We start from the raw sequence: 25,223 nt of genomic DNA, 5'->3' as shown, positions 1-25,223 counted from the left end.
CTCCACCTCCTCTTCCTTCTCTAACATCTGTTCCCTTCCCTGGGAAGAACATATTTCTACACACCCTTTGCATCCCTCTCACCGAATCCACAGACACAATACTCGTTAACGCAGTCTTTTCGCCATGGCAAGATTCCCTTCAGATATTCACACTCATTCCTGATGTTTGCTAAGATAGGTTTCACTGATTGGAAGTTATCATGCTAAAACCCGGCAGAGAAGTGCCCAGAGTATTTCTGACCGAACTGCTACATTATGCATGTGTACTCCCTTATATGTGGTTGAAGGTCGAGTTACAGTGTGTGTGCGCGCGCGCGCGTGTTCACATGTATACATGCATATATGATTGTTCCCATAGGCTCAGAGACCCTCGGCTCATGGGGAAAGAGTGCATCTAAGTTTCTTAAGGAGCTAGGCAATAGACTCAACAGGGTAACTAGGGATCCCAGGGCAGCTAGTTTTCTGTTCCAGCGACTCAGCGCTGCTGTTCAGAGGGGTAATGCCTGCTGTATTTCGGGCTCGCGCCCCAGTTCTGAAGAGCTGGATAAGATTTTTGCATTATAATCAATGACAAACATGAAACAATATGTACTAATATGTACTAGACATGTATCTCTCACATCTCATGTACTGTATATGCCATCTGTATATCAACAATGTATCTCTTAAACCTTTTGTACCATATTATTTAATAAAATATACCTATTGGTAAAAAAGAATGAAAAGATGGGGTGGTAGGGGAAGTGGAATATTTAAACGGCTTCAGGAAGAAATCCAAATACCCTTCCTTGAAGCCTTTATATATATATATGTAGACATACACAACGGATGTTTCCCACAAAGGCAGGGTGACCCAAAAAAAATAAAGAAAAACTTTAATCATCACTCACTCCCTCACTGTCAAGCCAGAGGCGTGCCGATACAACAGTTAAAAGCTTCAACATATCTCCACCCCTCATTGAGAGAGAGAGAGAGAGAGAGAGAATGGCAGGTGTGTATATTGTAATACCTACAACATGCAATATACAAGCAACGTGAAGTGGTACACGTATATGAAACTATATATTTACACCAGCCATTTCAATATATATATATATATATATATATATATATATATATATATATATATATATATATATATATATATATATATATATATATTTCAAGTATGGCGAAAATGTGTACACAGAAAAACTATGCAATTAAAAGGCACATTGTTATTCCTCTGTAAGTACAGTTTGTGTATAACAAAACTCCTCAGTCCTTTCTCCCAGTGAAATCCAGGAAAAGCGAAAGCTAAAAAGGAAAATCCGATATTAATCATTCCATCTGTTATTAGTGTGAGTCCTGCGTCTGTTGGACGAGTCTTGCGTCTGTTGGGTGACTCGCACTGGAAAATACGAACTGCTGGGTGAGTGCAGAGCATAAACACAACTCTTGGACGAGTACCCGGAGACTCACTGTTTAACAATAGAATCTACGCAACGAACTCATCGGATGATAATACACAGGTGAAAAAAAATTGATAAATGAATCTTTGGTTTATATCACTAGTGGTGTAAAGTAGTAGGCGTTAGCTGAGGGGAAAAAAATAACAGCCGAATTGCAATGCAGAAATCATTCACACCAGGATGAATGTTTACGTATATGAATACGTATTTTAGTACTGTCAAGTCTGTGTGACTTGTGAGTGCTTCCTTGGAAGTCAGTGAGAGACTCAGGGTGAGCTCCTCACAATACTGAGGGTTACAGGGGGAAGTCAGGTGGTAGGGAAGGGTCGAGTCAGCGTCTGTGTATCAGGAGAGAGAGAGAGAGAGAGAGAGAGAGAGAGAGAGAGAGAGAGAGAAACACACCCATGAATGGCTAAATTAAGAGCATGATTCTCCCAAGAACGACGCACCTCACTATACAACACTATACTCTTATTATTTTCCTCTCTACCACCACCCTGAATACATAAATGTTGATGACAAGATAAAATACTCATGCGAAAAATATTAATGACAAAACGTTCTAATATAGAAAAAATAGAGAGAGAAAGAAGAATAAAACTATCTACTACCGTTTTTGGTATATGTGAATGCCATGCCAGAAGAGTCTGCTTGTATCCCTGTTGCAATTTTAAATTAATGAGAAAAAAACGACGAATAGAAGGAAAGGATATACACGAGCCTGGAAAACTAAAAGGTCGCCTGAGGCTCACATCAACTAAATAACCACTGCAGCAAAACCCAACTTGGAAAATTTAAGAGTGAGCTTTGAGGACCCTCAACAAGGAGGCATTCACGGCCCTATACACGGTATATGTCAGGCCATTTTGGAGTGCATAGTGCCAGTATGGAACCTGCATGTAAAAGAGCTGGAAAAAGTTAATATTTTGTAATACAAGATTATTTCCAGAGGTGAAGGGTATGAGCTTATAAGGAGGAGCTAGAAGAGCAAAACCTGATGAGAAGAAAACAGGAAGACCGAAGGTGACGTGATTACGATGTACAAAATACTAAGGGGAACTGACAGGGTAACTGAACGAGTCACAGAGGCGGGTTTTGGGTGCATGAGGGCACAGCTACACCCCCTTCCCCTGAAGTGAAGGGAGTGTGGTAGCAAGCATGTAAGTAAAGGTACCTACCCTGGAAGCCTTAACAAACGCCGGAGTATTGCTGTGTTAATATGGTGTCCTCTTGGCAAAAGCTTGATGCAATAGGTGCCAAATTAGGAGGCTGATACCCACACCTGCCTCGGCAACCCGTAAATATTTCTTAGCGCCTCATTCCCTCTAAGAATATCTTTCATGTGGCACTACGGAGTTACAACCAAGTTACACTGAGTCCTCCCTGCAGCTGGCTGTAGCTGCTTTAACAACTGTACTCACATTTCCAAACTCATTGCTCATTGGCTGAAACAATTCGCAACTTACCCACAGATTTTAAAACTTAACGACGTTTTGGTTCGTCATGGAATATTGTCAAGTCATAACTTAGCGATCCATGACAGTCGTCTCATCCAATTTGTGGTTAAGCTGTGATGAAAGACGCATTTTAGGCGACATGTATAACTCGTCTCTTCAGAAACCAACAATACTCTAACTTGAAAAATAAAATAGTATTTGTAATTACAGGATACATCAATAACCCCTTTACCAGGCAAGCCAATAAATTTATTGGCTTGCTCGGTAAAGGGATTAACGATGGGAATTGCATAAGAAAACTACCCTAATAAACTAAGCGAAAAGTTGGAAGATGAGAGGTGGTGGTAGAGGACTTTATACTATTATCACAAAGAAAATGACCCAGGCAGACCCAGAAAGCTACCCACACCAGTCACCTAACAACCAGGTACTTACCACTAGGTGAACTGGGCAATAGGTAGAAATAATGGTAGAATTTCCGACAAAATGTTAGGTAAAAGAACACACGTATCTAATTTTACATTTTATTATTGCAACGTATTAGTCTCCAGGAGCTTTTTTAGTCTTGCCAAAGCTCTTGGAAGCGAAACATTGTCACAAAAACTGTCACATTAATTGCATCGGTGTCCTTTTAACTGGGAAACAGGTATAAACATGTTCCTATCCAGCGGCTTCAGGTTTGAACTGGGGTCCCTAGTAATAGTTGAGACAAGGAATTGTGCTGGTGTTGGTATCATTTAATCTTTGGGTGGTAACGATGCAGGGTGGGCAGAAGGTACCATCCATTGTAGCAGTGACTCTGGGCACCACCTGCAAAAGAGCTCAATCTCATGTATTTGGGATCTTACAAATATAGAGGGCAGAATGGGAAAATAAGTAACTCATTCTTTGTTTTTACATGAAATACGTCCACCATTCCAATTTGTAAACATTTATTAACTGTCACAGTGAAATTATTTATAAATTTAAACATAATATATAAATCCAAGTTTATTTAGCATTTATAAAACAATGCATTATCATTATTAAATTTTCATGACAAAAATTTAGAGATATTGCCAGCAATGTAGATATACTTTCAAGTATTTATATTTTTATATCAATAAAAACATTTGAAAATTGAAATAACGTGTTTGAACAGTTTTACTTTACCAACAAACTTTACTAAATTCTTTATTCCTACACATGTACCTCTTCCTCATTGTCATTTTTTTTAATTGTATTGGTAATGGCGTGGAAGTTCAGCTCGCCTGTAGCACCAGCAATATTTTACTGTTTTTTTTTTTTTTTTTGTAATTGGAAACGTATTCGCCGATAAATACACTCTGATATTCATCCTTCCAACAACTGTCTCTGGATCTATGAAATAGATACATGACATCCAAAATAGATACATGACATCAAAAAGATCCAAGTTGGTTTTTCAATCACCTGAATTCTCGATAACAATGGTACACAAATACCGACATATTTTTGATAAAAATAATCCTATGATACACTTTAACCTTTATATTTAACGTTCCACATGCGTTATAATTTTTTTTAAACCAGTATCATAGAAAAACTATGTCAATAATATTGGTTCCTAAACTGCACTTCAGTGCCTGAAGTCTGGTCTTTCAGGTAGTTGCAGGTTTGCATAAAGCCATTATGTTGACTTGTATATTATTCCTTATTATACTAGTATTTTTATTTTTAGTTGAATAGCCAGGGCTTCGAACGTTATATGGGAAGTAAGACGAAAGAAAATATTGCAGTTTATGTCAAAATAAAACAATATATCTGGAAATTTTACGACTGTATGTAAATAGCCTTTTGAAAATAATTTAAAAATCTTGATCATCCACCTGCTTATTCATATTTTTTTTTAAATTCTGTAAATCTGTGGGTCATGGTCTGTTTGTTGACTTTTCCCTCTCTGTCTCTTATGTCCGTCTCCACCTGTCGGTCTACATATAAATCTGTTTACTCGTCCTCCTGTCTGACCTGTCAACATGGCCGATACAAACACACTCATCCATAATTTTTACTCTTGTAGCTGCCTAATTTTTCAAATATAATGTGTACAATATGAATAAGACATGTGCAATACCTGGGTACCTGTATTATCAAGACGTTCCGCCAACCAGTGGCTTTTTCAAGCTAGAGACAGCAGACAAGGTAATCAGTCCCTCAGCCACTCGTTAGCGAAACGCCTTATAAACTCCAGATAAACGCCTTCATAATACAGATACCAATCCGTTGAATAAGTGTCTTATCCTTTACTTGTCAGTACTGTATATTATTGATGTAATGATAAACCTTTGTATGTCTTCTGCCCGTCTGCCTCTTTGCTATAAATCCAGACACCAAGTCAAAAGCATTTCTCCTGACAAGTGCTATTTTTCCAGAGCTACCGAAGACAACTCATCACTGCCTCAATCTTTCTAATTGCTCTCCCCATCCTCGGGTAAGTGGAATATTTTTAAAGTGCACACTCAACCCACGTCGATTAACTCTCGTTTATCAAATGGAAGCAGATACGAGGCAAGTGGTACAGCAGCCATGTGGTGGTGCTGACGATAGTGGCAGTGCCGACGTCAGTGCTGGTTTGACGCCAGTGTTAAGTGGTGGAGTAGCCCCAGTGAGCTGCTTTCATTGTGACTGAACATTTCCACTATTTCTGTCTTATCCAACTCTGATTTGCGTTTCAGAAAACTAATTTTAAAAAATGCTTATGTTTACAAAGGACTGAAGACATATTAATTATTAATCAAACTCCAGGTTACTATTATAATCCCTTGCAATTTACGCATTTCTTAATCCTGCAATACGAGGGTTTTACAAAGGGATTTGACAACACACGCAAAAGATATACGCTGATGAATTTTTTATCCTTGAACATCGCGTGAAGAAAAACATAAAACAGCGTAAGCCTTTATAAAAACATTTCACTCGTGGGATTCTTTATCAAGTTATATTAATCTAATACAGTTCTTTCTCTCTTTGAGCGAACTATACACAATTAAGGATTACGATGTTTTGAATGTCTTCTCGTCTACTTGTCGGCTCGCTGCCTCATGATGAGTTATAATTAATCAACTTTCAAGTGCCGACCAGAAGCACCTCAATGTTTTGCACGAATTTCTCAAATTCCGTCATTAAAATAGAGGGGGACGGGGAAGGCACACAGGTTACATCTGGTTACGACACTCACAGTTCTTTTAATTTTTTTATAGAATTATCTCTCAAATGATAAAGAGGTTGTAAATAACTACATAGGGGATCTTAAAAGGGTAAAAGGTAGCCAGTCCTATATGGTCTGTAACTGGCACCTACAAACAGCTGACTCTTACAAGAACAACTGACTCTTACAGGAACAGCTGAATCTCACAGGAACAGCTGACTCTCACAGGAACAGCTGACTCTCACAGGAACAACCGACTCTCACAGGAGCAAATGATTCTCACAGGTCGTAAAAGTTGACATACACCTTGATTTTATCTTGACAGGTGAGATTCAGTTAAATATAATTTACGCAGTTGTTCTACAGCATTTATGCTCAATTATATGACCAGTGCCGGCCTCCGGGAGTAATAATACTCTCGAAACTCATCAAAGGTATATGTCTGCAGTGAAAAATCAGGACTCAGTGGTAGCAGGAAACACTACTTTCGTGTGTGTGTATCTTTGGATACAGCTAGTAAGGTAGTAGTACCTTATGTCCCAACAGAGGTACAGTACCAGAAGGTGTGGGGTAGGTAGCCAGCAAGCTTAAGTCCACAATTAACTTGTTTACAACGGGTGCTTCCCGCTGAGGACCATTCAAGTGTAACAAGAGGGGGGGATGTAACAAGACATCGACTTTGTTCTATGATAACGAGACAGAACAATACGAGGAGGGGATATACAATGAGCTAAGGAGATATAACAACAGAAGGAGAGCAAATAGAAGAAAACTTCTCTAAATAATTATAAAATAAACAAGAAAATACATGGAAAATACTAACGAGAGAAGTTATCTATTCAACGAGATAATAAATAAATTTAAATGCAGAGATAAAGAAATGTGTTCTATACAAAGAGACAAGAACAAAAAGGTGAAAAATAATGATACTTTCTCTACACAAGACAAGCTTATATACACACCTCATCCATCACACCAGAGTGGATAAGGAGAGGTGTTGGAACGCATGGTAGTGACAGACGGGAAGGCTTTGACGTCATTAGCTGAGGCGCATCTGTTTCAGAGAATGATTTGTGTAAGAGGTGATGCGATGCTGAAAGTTTCCGGTGTTCAACATATTTTGTGTACAGACAAGTTCTATTTAAGGTGTGCCACTCCTCAGGCTGCGATCCATATCAGGTCTAACACTCTAGTAACTAATTACAGCTAGATAAACAAGGGCAGCAGAATTTACCTACACGTCTCGCTTTTCTCGGAAACGAAGTCAAAATGTTTGTGTATTGGAGCCGGATACTCTGTCTACTGGTGCTTCTGAGCATCATCATCATCTCTTGTTTTTATTAAATGTAAGGAAGCAAACAAAACAATAATAAAGAGTGGTAGATAACAAGAGAGTATACATATACACACTGAACTTCAGAGAAAGGAGGGATAGATAATGATACCTGCTCTATACAATAATTATGAGACTACAATCATACTACGATAATACAGACTTGCGTACCATGCGAACTTTTGCATATGACGCAGCTAAGAGTAAAATAAACTAGAAGGAAAGAAAACATTACTGGAACCAAACAAGGCACTCGGGAGGTATTTTATTCGTCAGGAAAAATTGATCGTGACGCGGATCTTTGTTATATAAAGACTCACTCGGAAGAGCTTTGAGTCATCAGATCTATACCTACTTTTGGCTTACCAGATCATATCCTAAAGCTACTTTTAGACCATTATGCAGGACCCTTACTAAAAAACGTGAAAAAATGGGGTAAACGTACAAGTCTGAAGAGCTTATACACTTACGTGTACGTCTGAAGAACTATACACTTACGTAAAAGTTTGAAGGATACGGTATTAAAATACGAGTTTCTCGTACAACGCAATAATTTTCCTTGACATCATTTCTTTTTTGCGTATATTATGTTTCAAAGAGCACAGGAGATCCAAATGAGGAGGAGGAAAGAAGCTTTAACACGAAAGATGAACCTAGATCGAGCAAGTGTGAGGCAACAGAAGGAAGACTGTTCTTATTAACATCAAAAGCAGTCATGACTCACGAAATCCCACATGTGCAACATCTGGGTATCTTTATTGTAGACGTTTCGCCATCCAGTGGCTTTATCAATACAAATTCCAGGACATAACTTGAAGACAGTAGAACTATGTACAGAAGATGAGATAATCAATCCCTCAACCTAGGAGTAGGTGCGAAGAGCACCGTAGTCGTGGAGACTCTGAAGCAGAAGCAAGGCGCCTGACGCTTATATACTAACGTCAGGTGAAAATGGGACGTTTAGCAGACGAGGGCATAGTCACTGGTAGGCGGGATTCCCCAGTGGAAGTAGGTCCTGCCCAAAGAGATGGGTAGGACCTACTCCTTCTACAACTAACCCATCTCTTTGGGTAGGACCTACTTCCACTGGGGAATCCCACCTACCAGTGACTATGCCCTCGTCTGCTAAACGTCCCATTTTCACCTGACGTTAGTATATAAGCGTCAGGCGCCTTGCTTCTGCTTCAGAATCTCCACGACTACGGTGCTCTTCGCACCTACTCCTAGGTTGAGGGACTGATTACCTCATCTTCTGTACATAGTTCTACTGTCTTCAAGTTATGTCCTGGAATTTGTATTGATAAAGCCACTGGATGGCGAAACGTCTACAATAAAGATACCCAGATGTTGCACATGTGTCTTAGTTACATCATGTCGGTATTGTATACCATTCTTGTACAACTCACGAAATCGTTATAGCACGATTGCAAACAAGCCACGATACGGGTTCCGACCCCCACCCGTTCCGTGGTTTGATCAAGCAGTGTGTGGATACCGAGTATCCATCATTTGAACACTTGCAGTCTGACTGGAGTCATCTTGCACAATGAATGGTAAATTTTTCACGGATGCTGCCCATAAGTGCCCAGTGTAGCTGAGGTGAGCAGGGAGCAACACGTGTATGAAATACTGATTACATTCATGGGGAAGCATTGCACCTTTATGGGTCATACAGTTCCTGGGCAACAGTTAGGCCCGATCAATGGATGGATAGGTGTAATTTCTTGGATCAAGAGCCCCCTTCCTCACTAGCATCAAGGCCAGTGAGAGGCATGACAACTGGTTCAATGTCCAACACCACTCGTCCTCCTGAGTGAACACATCACTGTAATGATATCACATTATAATCCAAATAATTAGACACACCACTGGTGATATAATCTCCAACCTTAAATGCTTAAAAATACAAGTATGAACACATTGAAGAACACTGAAAATAGAGTAATATCGGATATAATAAAAAAAATAATAAAGACGTACGAGACATGGGTGTGGAAGGAATGTGTTTTATTATCAATAGTAAAATACTGATGTCGAAATGCTAAAGAAGAGGTGGTTAGCTCTAATTCCCAGTATCAAAACAACTCCCTCTGGAAGATAAAGGTGAGGAACTTAATCGGCTCTGAATCATTGCTAGAATTATATATATAAAAGATAAACTAGCAGACGAATGGTAAAACTTGTTTACCTAACATGCTACATGCCTGTCTAATATTAGCTACTAAAACAATATGCGGTTTCTGCCACTTTACTGAGAAGACGTTTCGCCCATCAGGGAACATTTCTAAGAGAGACGGGTAGCAACACAGCGTATATATACAGGCCTAGCTAAACCTAAAAAAAAAAAAAAGAAAATTTTCTATCATTAAATTGAAAATTGTCTTTTTTCAGTCTTCTGAAACATCTTTGGCAAATTAAAAAAAATTACACAAGAAAGAAATGGGTAGTCTTACTGAATATACTTAAGAAAAAAAAAAAAAAAAAAAAACTTTTTGAATTATTTCTCGTGAAAATCTTATCTAGAAAATACAAAACGTAGAAGAAATTAAAGGCAAATTACTACAGTGATAATTTTTGAAGACAAAACTTTTGAAGATAAATATCTTCTCGAGACATTGACATTATTGTCTTCCAAGGATCAGTACTTCTCCCGATATCACTTTTAATAAATATCTTATGAAAAGTAGAATATAAAGAACAAAAAGAGATGAAGTGAGCAAATGGAAAAAATATCTGAAACACTTGAGCGTACATATGTTGTATCAACATCCGTGGTCCTAGAGTTTTCAGTCCCCTCGCTGCTACACAGCAGATAACAATATTGCAAGAACCAGCGTAAAAAAGCTTTAAATATTAAACTAGATAACTAACACCACGGTGTGTAAAAGGACTCTTAGTGTACAGTTCAGGATACTGAACTCGACAGTTTGTTACTATCACAATATTATTTAAAACAACCTCTGCGGTGTCCCAAATCAACAAGGCTGTGATGGATATGTGGGCCGGTAGGCTGCTAATAGCAGCAACTTAGTCGACCAGGCACTCAGTAGGAAGGCCTGGTCCTCAGCCGGGCCGCGGGATTGGAAAAACTCCCGAAACAGGTAACAGGTAAATCCCAAGTGAATACAGTTACGTCAGCTCCAAGTGTTGCTGGGAGGCCTTGGCGTCTTGCACCCACTACAACACTACACTTACCACTGAAACTTCATCCACTTGTACTGCTATAAATAACTCTGTAGGTATGTAGAGAAGTGGAAAAGAGAGAGAGAGAAGAGAGGGAGGCAGAGATATGGAGATAGATGGGGAGAGAGAAGGGAGATAGAGGCAGAGAGGGAGGTAGTGGCAGTGAGATGGGGGAGGCAGAGGCAGTGAGAGGGGGGGAGGTAGAAGCAGAGAGAAGGGGGGGGAGGTAGAGGCAGCCAGAGAGAGACCTCTCCACAAATCCATAACACGCTGACTTGGCCGCTCATTGTCGACCTTCCCCAGGTAATTGAAATCGAAAAATTACTTAGCACAAAAAAGGGAGGAAGTCTATTCTAAACATTAATTAAACTTTTGCTCTACTTGTCAGTGATCTTAATTAGCTCAATTCATTGATTACCTGCCTCTAATTTATTTTTTTCTCCATAATAGCTCTATTTTACAGTAGAGGTAAGTTATCATCTGGCAGATTACCGGGAGAAGTGTTTCTAACCCACTAGTGTTGTTACACTACCAAGAATCATGTCACAGCAACCAAACAAATCTTCACCCACTCCACTTACAAATACCAACCAAGAAAGTCACTAAATGGTTATAACTATGACCATAGTTATTAAACGGGATTGACCGGTAAACCTGCGGAAGGCCTCGGTCAGATGACCAGAAGCTCCAACGGCGGGTCAGGAGCCTGACGAGCCTTACCTATCCTAACCAGAAACATAAGCACATTCATTCACCTACCCATACACACCAACCCTACCCACACCATCACACACAAGCATAATACCGAGTATAGTGAGCATAATACCGATTATATCTCCCGAGGCGCACATCAACCAGATAACTGCTGCAGCAAATGGGCGCCCGGCAAACCTGAGAATAGCGTTCCGATGCCTCAGTAAGGAATTGTTCAAGACTCTGTACACTGTGTATGTCAGGCCCATACTGGAGTATGCAGCACCAGTTTGGAACCCACACCTGGTCAAGCACGTCAAGAAATTAGAGAAAGTGCAAAGGTTTGCAACAAGACTAGTGCAAGAGCTAAGGGGATTGTCCTACGAAGAAAGGTTAAGGGAAATCGGTCTGACGACACTGGTGGACAGAAGGGTTAGGGGAGACATGATAACAACATATAAAATACTGCGAGGAATTGACAAGGTAGACCGAGACAGGATGTTCCAGAGAGGGGACACAGAAACAAAAGGGTCACAATTGAAAGTTGAAGACTCAGATGAGTCAAAGGGATGTTAGGAAATATTTCTTTAGTCACAGAGTGGTCAGGAAGTAAAATAGTCTAGCAAGTGACGTAGTGGAGGCAGTAACCATACATAGTTTTAAGACAAGGGTTGATAAAGCTCATGGAGCAGGGAGAGAGAGAGGACCTAGTAGTGACCAGTGAAGAGATGGGGCCAGGAGCAATGAATCGACCCCTGCAACCTAAAATAGGCGAGTACACACATACACACCAGCCTCCACACAAACAGCTCGAGCTGCCCAAACACCACCTCCTACCTATAATGCTAACCCATTAAACAATTCCTAAGTATCCGTACCAACTAGTTAAAGTTCGACGCCCTCATAGCAATCGAGTCGAGGTACTCGGCTCTCCCAACACAGTGTACCTCACCACATTTTTTTTTGTTATATTATGTTATAAAGAAAGTGTTCCTCCCATCTCTCTCTCTCTCTCTCTCTCTCTCTCTCTCTCTCTCTCTCTCTCTCTCTCTCTTGTCTTAAGAACATAAGAACGAAGGAACACTGCAGCAGGCCTACTGGCCCATGCGAGGCAGGTCCAAGTCTCCTACCGGCTTAAGCAAATGCACCCAACCTAGTCAGGTCAGGTCACATTGACTTAAGGGAGGAACACGGCAACCGACCTGGTAGCACAAGCTATCAGGTCCAACTCACACCTACCCACATCCACTCATGTATTTATCCAACCTATTTTTAAAGCTACACAACGTTCTGGCCTCTATAACTGTACTCGGGAGTTTGTTCCACTCATCCACAACTCTATTACCAAACCAGTACTTTCCTATATCCTTCCTGAATCTGAATTTTTCCAACTTAAAACCATTGCTGCGAGTCCTGTCTAGGCTAGATATTTTCAGCACACTATTTACATCCCCTTTATTTATTCCTGTCTTCCATTTATACACCTCAATCATATCCCCCCTAATTCTACGTCTTTCTAGAGAGTGCAGATTCAGGGCCCTTAGTCTATCCTCGTAGGGAAGGTTTCTGATACAAAGGATCAACTTTGTCATCCTCCTTTGTACATTTTCCAGAGCATTTATATCCATTCTGTAATACAGTGACCAAAACTGTGCAGGATAATCTAAATGAGGCCTAACCAAGGATGTATAGAGTTGAAGAACAACCTGAGGACTCCTATTATTTATGCTTCTTGATGTGAAGCCAAGGATTCTATTAGCTTTATTGCGAACACTTATGCACTGTTGTCTTGGTTTCAGATTACTGCTAACCAGAACTCCTAAATCTTTTTCGCAATCCGTAATATTAAGATCTACATTATTTAGTTTATATGTGGCATGGTTATTGTCCTGTCCAACATTTAGAACTTTGCATTTGTCTATATTAAACTGCATCTGCCACTTCTCCGACCACTGCATCAGTCTATTCAAATCTTCCTGGAGTGCTCTAATGTCCTCGTCAGAATGAATTCGACGGCCTATTTTGGTGTCATCGGCAAACTTGCTGATGTCGCTCTTTATGCCCTCATCTATGTCGTTTATGTAGATTGTGAACAGCAGGGGGCCCAACACTGACCCCTGTGGAACACCGCTCGTGACGCTTCCCCACTCTGATTTCTCCCCATTTATGCAAACTCTCTGCTGCCTATTTGTCAACCATGCCTCTATCCAGGAAAAAATTTCTCCTCCTATTCCATGTGCCTTAATTTTCCTCAATAGTCTCTGATGTGGGACCCTGTCAAAAGCCTTACTTCATATTCATTACCATGATCTACCTCCTCAAATACCTTAGTGAAAAAAGTTAATAAATTCGTAAGGCAGGAACGCCCCTTTGTAAAACCATGCTGAGATTCGTTGATTAATTTATGCTTTTCAAGGTGGCTACGAACTGCCTCCGCAATTATTGATTCCATAAATTTTCCCACTATGAAGGTTAGGCTTATTGGTCTATAGTTCGAAGCTAAGGACCTGTCACCTGCTTTGAAAATAGGTATCACATTTGCCATTTTCCACTTATCTGGCACCATGCCAGTTTGTAGTGATAAGTTGAAAAGATTAGCCAAAGGTTTGCTAAGCTCCTTTTTACATTCCTTTAGAACCTTTGCATACAGTTCATCAGGGCCTGGGGATTTGTTAGGTTTTAATTTATCTATTTGCCTAAGGACCATGTCACTTGTGACCCTAATCGTGCACAGTTTATTATCGTCCTGTTCTACATAATTTATCATTTCTGGAATATCGCTGGTATCCTCCTGTATGTGTTAAAAATGTATGTGTTAAAAATTCTACACATTTCCTTATCACTGTTATTGAGCTGACCCCTCTCATCTTTCAACACTGCAGAACCTTCCTACCTTTGAACATAATTTATACCCAACACAACTGCACTGAATACGATGCGAGTACTTAGCAATTTATGCCCTTAAATTACTGGCAATTTATAATACTTAAAGCTCTTTAGTATGAAATATGGCCACGTAAGCACTTTAAATTTTTAGAGACAGTCGGAACTTGAGAAAGTAATTCTAAGCACATAAAACTAGGAAGAACCCTCACACCTACTTAAATCACTTGTATGTAAACAAAAATTTAACTTTCCTCTTGAATGCACTTGATGTGCGGAGATGAACCGTGGCTAAGTCTCTGGTTAACAACTGAAAGAACCCGGGTTCAATTTCTAGACGAGACGAGACGCATGGACGAGACTCCTAACACCAGTTGACCATCTTCACCTATAATAGGCACCTGGGAACAATTCGTGGGTGGCATCCTGGGAGGTAGTAGTACACTTTAAAGCTGAGCTTTGAAATACACCAAAACAATACACCAGGTCTTAGTTTGTAAACTGAGAAACGAGAAAATAAAAATGGTGACAGTTGTAAAAGCTATCGTTCTTTTTTTCATAACAAATCGGCGAGTAAAAAAAAAAAAAGTTAACATGGTGCAAAAGAGTAAAGAATGACAAGGGATAAACGACCTACACTAAACTTACAATACATATTCCAAGGCCGGAGGATGTGCACGAGATCCTCAGTTGCAGACGACATGCCTGAATTTTGGTGACTACATCAGTTTACCAACCAGTGGGTATAAGCACACGTTTCTCTCAGGAAAAAGCTTTAATTCTCTGAATTTCATCAAGGTAGATTAGAGAAAGCTCAGCTAAACGTAGTCTTGCTCTACATTACATGTCTTTGTATCAGAAGTTTACCCAGTTACAGCCAATATTTAAACTTATTAGGGATATAGTAATGATCAAGTGCCTTTTAAAAAATAATTTAAAAATATTAATTTTTTTTACCACACTGTACTATTACCAAAATTTTCAATCATTTGTCTAGTCTGTGAATACACTTAAAAAATAAAAATATATCGCTTTACAAATTTATACAAAATACGTAAACTGTCTAAAAAAATCATGTAATGCTTATAAGAAGTTTTGTGTCACAATTTCTGATTGAACTTTTTTATGGCACAACCTAAAAAAATCCCCCCCCCCCCAAAAAAAAATCTAAGAAAACAAGTATATATATATATATATATAAAAAACTTTCTGGTACACTAAGATAAAATGTGACCACCAGAAACCATGTGTAGATTATTCCTTTCATTCGTCCTCGGAGAAAGGTTCCCAAAACACACGAAGAGTTGAAGCCTGAAATCGGCCACCAGCGCGCAACACTGTCTTTAACACTAGAATTTACAGTGTTAAGGGAATTATCATTTTACGGAACGCTAACAATCCCTTGTGAGTCATTCAGAGCAGAGACACTCAGCATCCATGGCCAGTGTTCCTCATATGTATGTAAAGTATCTTACCTCAAAACAAAATGAAATTCTGAGGGCGTAGACCTAAAATCAAAATTGGTGATGGGGGGTAACGTTGAAAAAATCACGAGCTTACCTAATGAATCCAGGAAGAAAAAAAAAAAGAGTGACTTGCAATGATGCAGATTCGTACAGTAAACTATACAACTCCGAAGCATTTACATGGGATTTGTTGTTCACTTTCAAAAACAGTTTTCAAGACATTTGAAAATTAATAAGTAATATCCGATAAAACTGGCGCTACTAAACAATGTTGGTGGTTTACAGGTTAAAGCCAAAAAACCCACATCTCACATTCAGTAGCAAGCCTCATTTAGTGAAGACACTTGAGAGTGTAGTAGTCTTGGTGGTATTTAATGAACACACTGAAGTGTGTTCATTAAATACCACCACAACTACTACCTACTTAAGCAGGTAGTAGTCGTGCTGGTATTTTATTTGTCAACAGAGGCAAAAGAAAAAAAAATGAATATCTGAGACCCATGTCGGTGGAGTTTCTTCCCGCATAAGTGACGGACTTGTATCCCCATACAAAAGTAAAGGCACTCCAGAGTGATATCAGAATTTAAGTAATCAACGGGAAGAGGCATTTTCAAGACATCTGGAAAAAAAGAGATCAAACAAACACCATAACCTGCAGACTAGTCTCGCAGTACACGTACAAATTCCTACGTTTCCTACTGTTGCTACTGCGGCAGCCATTTCCTTTAATTTTCCTATTTGTAGTTAAATATTCTGTTATAGGGATGCGTACCTAAACCTAATTTAAAATATAGAAAATTACATGTATAATTTTACAGTAAGCATTCAGATACTGACTTTGGGGATCGCATGTGAAAATTAACGTAATACGAGGATATGATTTAAAACGAGGTCCCCGTATTAGGCATGTGTAATAAGGTGTCTACATACACGCCCGCTACATCTGTTGGCGTCCAGCACAATACACCTCAACAACCTGCGCTTGTGAAAAAATGCAAATTAAGCCAAAGACAGATATAATAAAAATCCTCAGTATTTTTCAACCCATCAGAAACAGCTGCAGCAACTCAACATTCTTTAAAAATTATGAAAACACTGTTTCAGAATTTACACTTCAGAAAAAGATGTATATTAAGTATATTACTAGGTAATATATTATCATTTGTTTTTTTAAGTTTGGGTAAGTTTTTGCTCCTGTGTAAGTGTGTGAGGTGGGTGGCTGAGTTATTACTCGTAGTTACCTATCTGTCCCTATCGTATATTTTATATTATTTATATTTTCCACTTGGTATACCATCTACAACCTCCGCCTGGATGCCATGCCAGTATTCTACCACCATTTGTGACAAACCTTCTATCAGTTTCGTCACTTTTTTTTTTTACAATTTACGTTTGTAGCTTTTACCTCGTTGATAGGGATAATCTTTTATTTTCCCGTAACCTTTTATAGCTTTTGTGAATAGGTGACTATGAAGCCTTACCTTACCCGCTTATTAACCAACCATGACATTATTCACACTTCTTTAGATATACTCTAGGGTTATCTACATTTTCGGCACACTATCTCTGTATCTTCTTATTTTGGTCTAACATGTATGTTGGGTCATTTTTATAACTATTTGTCCAACCGTATATATCTAACATGATGTGAGCGTATGTGTCCAAATTCTTAAGTATTTTTTTAAGAGTGAGAACAGGGCGTCTTTGTTGGTGTAAAGAATATTCCTACTTGTGGGTGGGTGGGTGTTAAGCTTCGTTGTAGGTATGTTGAATGTTTTCAGCTGCAGGTGTGGAATGCCTTCGGCGTGCGTTTGCAGACGTAGATGGTAAACTCGCTTGCTGAAAAAACTTGTTAAATGCAGAGATGGAGTGACGCTGCAGTGTCTGCAGTTGTGATGCGTTTGTGTTCGCTTGCAAATATAAAGTGTACGTTAATTTTCAGGTGTAGTGGGAGAGTTCATTCACTTGCAGGTGTGGAGGGAAAGAACGCTTACTTGCAGGTGAAGAAAAGAAACCTCTAGTGGCAGGCAAAATTAATACGCTCGTTTGCAGATGTGAAATGAATGTGTATCCACACACAGCAGAGGTAACGTGGGTGTGCTTGTAGGTGTGGAAAGTGTATGTGGTTTCTCGGTGTGGGGGTAAACAATGCCTCTCGAGACAGCTCGGGGAGGTAGAGCACCCTTCTACTCCCAAAGTAGCACAGCTTAGCTTATTTTGGGGGCCAGTCTTGGCACTCAGGAGGCCAGAGGGCGCGCACAGCCAAAGGCCGCATGACCCTTGCGGTCGTGAAAACATTCTCGACAACTTAAAACCCGGAGCCAGTTTACGGTGAGATTTCGCTGACATACTAATGAGGGTTGCATCTGCCTTTAATGTAATAAACATATTCGTCGAATGCTTTTGAGAGTTCAGAATGTGAAGATGTTTCTCAACATACGAGTAAACAGATGTGGAACCAGTTCAGCAAATCTTGTCACATTCATAGAAGTTTACTGACCTAGATTTGATGAGGAAGATCAAGAAGACGAAGAGGAGGAGGAAGAGAAGGATATAGAGAATAAGAAAGACAAAGGAGAAAGATAAGAACAAATTTTTAAAACTAATGTTTAAACTTTACATCTCCGTTACTATGCTGAGACAGTTAATTCACTGCTTCCCAAGTTAACTCAAGTGCCACTTGAAGATTACAATTAAGGTTTGCAACAAAATTTCTAAGCAGAAAAAATTCTTGCAGATCAATCTTTATATTCAATATTAACTTCACAGTATTTTAGGTTGTCGATGGCAGAATCCGACAAATAGAAATATAACAATGGCAGCAGAGAATCTTTTTTTAATACAGCCCAGACTTAAGCGATATATTCTATTAAAAGTTTTTGTTATCAGTGTCTCTTATTTCACATACAGTACTGTATGGCGATTTAATCTACAGAGTTAAAGCAAGAGCTATGTTTACCTGACCTCCTGATTGCCCACTTACTGAGACACGCAGTACAAAATAGCATTAGTGAATATGACTTATCAGACAATTTGAACAAATATCCTTAAATCTGCCCTGTAACAGATTAAATATAAACGTTAGAATATGTACAAAAATGTGTTTATGTTACACCCCACATTTATCCCGTCCACGGGATAGATGTAGGGTGTATAATAAATTAACAGCCTGAATGCAATCCATCACGCAGAATGTCTTCGCTGTCATCCTAACATAAGTAACATGCTATATGCTATCTAAATATCTTAAACAGGAACTCTGGACTAAGCTTCTACAGAAACCAGAGTATCTTTTCTTCTCGCTGTTAATCAGTGAATAGAGGTTCGAGCCTCAATCACTCACTTATACATATGAAGAAATACCACAGTATACATATAACAGAACGGAAATATCTGACCTAAATATGACCCGCAAGGTGACTAGAGCTTTGGTCACTTACAAATTTCACAGGAAACAGCAAGACCCTGAAGGCTCGTACAGCACGCCATGTACATAGATAATAATTCTCAACATACACATAGATAATAATTCTCAACATATACATAGATAACAATTCTCAACATATACATAGGTAATAATTCTCAACATAGACAATAATTCTCAACATTAGCCGTGGAGATGTTTCTGTATTTAACACCAGGCAGGTGTCAAGTATAAATAAATAGTTTTAGAAAACCCACAAGTTGATAATAAGAGACTTGTGCAACATTTGGGTATCATTATTCTGGAAACGTCTCGCCAGCCAGTGGCTTCCCCACTTTTTTCATTTTTTTTTTTGTATCCTATAGAAGAGGCTACTGGCTGGCAGAACGCTCCCAGAATAACAATACCTAAATATTGCACAAGTGAGTCATTTATCAAGCGTCAAGTAACCCAGTAGTGAACGAGGCCAAGCAGCGCAACACTCCTGTAACATATCACATATTAAGAACATAAGAATGGAGGAGCACTGTGGTAGGCCTACTGGCCCACACAATCAGCTCTTTTAAAAAGTTACTCTATAGTTCAGGAGTCGGGGAACAGGGATAAATTACTCCAAATGGGGTAAATATGAAAATTTCGGGAATAACGAAGGTAATTTACAAACATTGTCTCTACGCAAACAGCAGGACTCGAACCTGCAAACTCTGTATCAGAGTCCACAGTACTTTACCACGGAGCCAGACCTCCGGTAAGTATGGGCGCCTAGTCGTAACTAGATGATGTTATCCCATACCCCGGGGCGCCAGGCTTGTTTTCAAAGTTATTTCATCAAATCCTGCCACATGCAGTGGACAACGAATTGTTAAGCATTTCAAATCTCTTACCTGAGGTTCGAGTCCTGCTGTGGACGTAGAGGCATTTATATATATATATATATATATATTACTAGATTCATATAATAATATAAATGTTTGGTAGTTTTCTATTAATTTTCAAATTTAGTGGGTAATTTCGGTGTACACAAATACCCAAAAAACTTCACCGACCCATACAGCATGAGTAGCGCATGATATAAAAGACTTTCCAAGAGATATTAAATTTTCCATGTACTTTTTCCAATCGAATTTAAAAAAAAATCGCACTACGTAGAAAAGATTTTTAAGAGTGTTTATTGAAACGGTAAAACACAGTTACAAACGTGTTAGTTTTTACTCAGCTCAAGTTTAACACTTACATTTATAACAGCTGAAACCTCACGCAAGTGTAACACCTACATTTATAACAAGTGAAGCCTCACACAACACGTGTAACACCTACATTTATAACAAGTGAAGCCTCACACAACACGTGTAACACCTACATCCATTCAGGCTAATTGCGTAGCTACGCAGGAAACCTGGTATTTCCTACATCCCGTTACTAGTAACACGCTGGCGTCCATAGCACAAGGACCAGTATCTGATCCTCGGCTTGGGCGAGACGCCTCGGGCAAGTCTCCTTATACCTGTTGCCCCTGTTCACCCAGCACCAAACAGGCACCTACAAGCCAATCTAAAGTTATGGGTTGCATCCTGGACCAGAAGGGACCAATACAAATAGTGTGGCTTTGTTGGGTTATACCGGGTTAATAGCTCCTGGAATGTCTTCTACAAACCCACCCTCACAGTGCAGTCAGTCATTGAGTGAGCCTCACCAAGCCCATGACGCCACGCCAGCAGTATCACATCCCTGGGAAGTAATGTAAAAAATAAATTGCTTCTCTAGTCGAGGTGATCTTATAAAAAAAAGAAGAAAAAAAAACGTACTTACGCTCCTGCATACATTCTTTTAATACAAATTCAAAACTTACTTTTACAACAGGTGAAATTTACACTACTGTTAATACAATATTGGTGAGAAAGTCCTAAACCCTTAGGCTTGAGGAACGGGAGGTAATCAGATTTTGTAGGCAGATGACACGCGTGTACTGTTTAAGACATACAGGAAAAGTACTTTTCGCCTCAATGGCTTCTTCAGTCAAACCCAACTTGGGGCGAAACGTTTCTTACAACTTGTGGGTATCACCATACTACTAGAGTCATAAACAGGTTTAACAAGGATTGGGGAAGGGAAGGGTAGGGTACTTCAATGTTTTAGGTTAATTACCTTAACAGTTTGGGTTAATTAAATGTACCTAATATTTCCGGTTAATTAGTACCTTAATGTTGCGGGTTAATTAAATGTACCATTTAATGTTTCATTAAATTATAATTACGAGAATAAACAATTACCACTAGTTTGGATTGTAATTATTAACAGAGTTTAATTAAAATCTTTGGACGGTTATGTGGACGTGTTTTTCCTTTAACTGGCAAATGGCGTCGACAAGTATGATGAATATACAGTTTAAGATTTATTTTTATTGATGAAGGTGTCGCCTGCGCTGCAGGTTTCATCAGTCGAATACAGAAATGAGTCACACTCCTGGAGACATCAGTCTTGGTGCAAGATAATCAGTCGTTTAGCCTGTAACAGAAAGCATGTGGCCAGTGGGTTATATACTGAAACGTGGCAGCGAGTTTGTAGATTAAGCCCTTATTCCGATGTTTCGATCTGAACGAAAAATCACAATAAACGCTCTGCAAAATGTCCTTATGTTTCTTAATTACTGGTGGACACACTAATTACTTTTAACTATATTTGAATAAAGTAATCAAGCAGCGCTGCTGGATGGTCCACAACCAATCACAGCCCAAATTATTTTTTTTTTGTAAGCGGAGAGCAATTTTCCGAGAGCAAATTGGGTTGTTAACCAGTAGAGGCGAAAAGTTCCTTGTCTGCAGTACGATGATGACCAGTGTCTCAGTTACATTTATCTCTTGTCACACTAACCATATTCAAATATTTATATTAGTAATGTAGATTCTACGAGGAAAACCAACCTTCTTTATTATTAACGTTTCGGATGTAACATTATCCATCATCAGAATATAAAATTACAACACAAGTAATCATTTAAAATCCTAATTAAAATTTAAATCTGTAGCACTGTACACAGTACATTACTTACTAAATTATGTACTTTGTACAGTGTTTCAGATTTTTTATTTTAATTGGGATTTTAAATTTTAAAAGCTGCATTACTCTTATTGTAATTTTAGATTCTGATGATGGATAATGTTACATCCGAAACGTAAATAATAAAGAAATTGGATGTCTACTAAGATGATGTTTGCTACGGCCTTGGTCATACTTTTTATATCAAATATTTTTATGTATACGAGTAAAACATGTTCATCAATTAGGTGTTTATCTCCCGAAACGTTTCGCCTACACAGTCGGCGTCTTCAGTCGACTGCAGAAATGACCAAGGCTACATTTTCACGCTTAACCTTGTTCTAGACTTTGAAGCTGTACATTCCTCATGACTGAAGGACTGACCACCTGAATATTACTTCAAGGTTGAGGGACTGACCACCACAAAACTAAGATTGAGGGACTGATCACAGTTTCTGCTATCTCCATATTTACTAACCTCTGTAGTCGACTGAAGAAGCGTACAGTATAGGTGAAACGTTTCGGAAATAAAAATACATAATCTGCCGAAGTAGGATAATAGAAGACCTTAAGAGAGATCGGATAAACAGCTGACTGAAGAGAGCCTGAGTTTGATTAGTACCTGAGGTACTGAAGCAAATTCTTGGGCAGCTTCGGGAAAAGGCTTGACAAATACGTGGGCGGGAATGGGTGGTTTTGATAATGACCTGCCTTGTATAGGCCAGTAGGACTGAGGGACTGACAACCTCAATACTATTTCTCCAAGGATGATAGACTGATTACATCATCATTTCACTACTACACATACTGCCTCTGTATTTTGACTGACGAAGCTTACTGTGTAGGTGAAATACTTCAACAATAAAGATACCCAACTATTGTACGAGTGTCTTAATCATCTACTCGGTATTTTTTTCACAATTTTCAACTTTACTGTTGTATATAAGTCTTACTCAGTTATTTGTTGACGAATACCATTTTTTTTTTATTCGCCGGTATTCTCCTGGCCCGGGTCTTTTCCAAGTAGTGGTGACCCGGCCTTGGCTCCCTATCTGGGGAGTGTCTCGAGACTTAAGTCTCCCATGGGAGGAGGTACAAGTACCTCCTCATCTTTGGGACCAAGTGTCCCCAGGCCTAGCCACATTCCCCGCCCTCACGGGGCTCGTAGGGAGAAGCTAGGCCTCTGGTCTGCCATCTACCCCGCCTCAAAGGGGCTCGTGGGGATGGCAGTCTTATGAGCTGCAGATGGTAGCAAGCTCAGGCCTCTCTTGACCTTTTTTTCAAATACCATTATGATATATTAAGGAAGTACCTCAGTATTCTTATGGGTATCATCTAATTTTGATGTATCGGTATTCGACAAAAATTTAGGTATTGCCCCATCCCTATGATACAACCACTGTGATAAAATAGTGAAATTCCCAAGTGCTTTCGTGATTTTTCACATTATCAAGGAACTTTTACTTTTACAGTTCATTAGTAATGTGAGAAACAACGAAAGCTCTTGAAATTTCACTATTTTTTTCATATTGTTCTACATATTATGATATCTGTTTACTGTGAACTTATTACACTTACATATATATCTAAACATTTTCCTGTCTACGGGAAACAGTTTCTGTCTACAGTTACGCATTTATCAATCTGCCTTTTTATTATTATTTACTATCTATTGCTCTTCATTGATACCCAAGTAAATAAATTTTATTGAAAAATACCATTCTGATAATCAAATTTCATATATAAAATTCCCCGCTGCACGAGTATTCAGTTTTACCCTACGAGTTAATTCAAGAGCCTCGCCTCTCCCCTCTTATTTAATCACCGTATTAATCTGTCCGGGTTAAAACCTTCGCTAAATTGCAGACGGTTAATAACCCCGATATTTTTCTTCAGAACTTCCACGAGAACTCGCACAAGTAGTTTACGATAGCAATGAAATATTCTGATAAACTTGATAACAACAGCCCAGCAACTTTTACTAAAACACCCACGCTCAAGACTGACCTTAGAGCGCGCGTGCGCGACACACACACACACACACACACACACCATACATAGCTTTAAGACGAGGTATGATAAAGCTCATGGAGCAGGGAGAGAGAGGACCTAGTAGCGTTCAGTGAAGAGGTGGGGCCAGGAGTTGAGTCTCGACCCCTGCAACTACAATTAGGTGAGTACAATTAGGTGAGTACACACACACACACACACACACACACACACACACACACATACACACACACAAAAACAAAACACACAAAACACGCACGCGCGCGCGCGCACACACACACACACAAAGGCCTTGTGTCTAATCGACATGTGCCTAGGACAAAATGGTAACACACACACACGTCACACACACACACACACACACACACGTCACACACACACACACGTCTCACACACACGTCACACACACACACACGTCACACACACGTCACACGTCTCACACACACACATACACACAAGGCCTAGTGTCTAATCGACATGTGCCTAGGACAAAATGGTAACTAACACACACACACACACACACACAGTCACACACACACGTCACACACACACGTCACACACACGTCACACACACACACAAGGACAAAATGGTAACACACACACACACACACACACACACACACACGTCACACACACACATGTCACACACGTCACACACAAACACAAACACACACACACACGGGGCCAGGAGCTGAGTCTCGGGGCCAGGAGCTGAGTCTCGATCCCTGCAACCACAATTAGGTGAGTACACACACACACCAGGCCTAGTGTCTAATCGACATGTGCCTAAGACAAAATGGTAACACACACACACACACAGAGGAGCTGAGTCTCGACCCCTGTAACCACAATTAGGCGAGTACACACACTAGAACAGGAAACAAGAGAGACTTCACGACATACAGTATACTCAGGCGTTTAAATTGTGTGGACAGAGAGCGTCTGTTTGGGATTTTGGACGGAGCCGGGGGGGGTGGGGGGCAGCTACAGACGATACGATACAGGGACGTTACGAAGTACATTTTCAGCCTTTATTTACAAGTGCTACGCACTAGATGAAGAGGAGGTGGAGGCAAATGTTATAAAGGGTTTCAATAGAAGGTATGCTCGGGCCCTGGAAG

The 25,223-nt window shown here is 39.6% G+C and overlaps 1 protein-coding gene across 1 annotated transcript in view; it reads right to left on the bottom strand.

Annotated features, from left to right (window-relative positions):
- Positions 1–3,424: 3,424 nt before the first annotated feature.
- LOC128687692 (uncharacterized) overlaps positions 3,425–25,223 on the bottom strand; it is a 77,397-nt gene continuing 55,598 nt past the window's right edge. Inside the window, exon 3 of the mRNA XM_053775283.2 lies at positions 3,425–3,718. Coding sequence (XP_053631258.1) covers positions 3,646–3,718 — 73 coding nt within the window. The 3' untranslated portion in view covers positions 3,425–3,645. The remainder of the gene's footprint in view (positions 3,719–25,223) is intronic.

The sequence above is a fragment of the Cherax quadricarinatus genome, chromosome 11, assembly GCF_038502225.1.
Source record: "Cherax quadricarinatus isolate ZL_2023a chromosome 11, ASM3850222v1, whole genome shotgun sequence".
Lineage (NCBI taxonomy): Eukaryota > Metazoa > Arthropoda > Malacostraca > Decapoda > Parastacidae > Cherax > Cherax quadricarinatus.
This window is presented reverse-complemented; position numbering and strand designations above follow the sequence as displayed.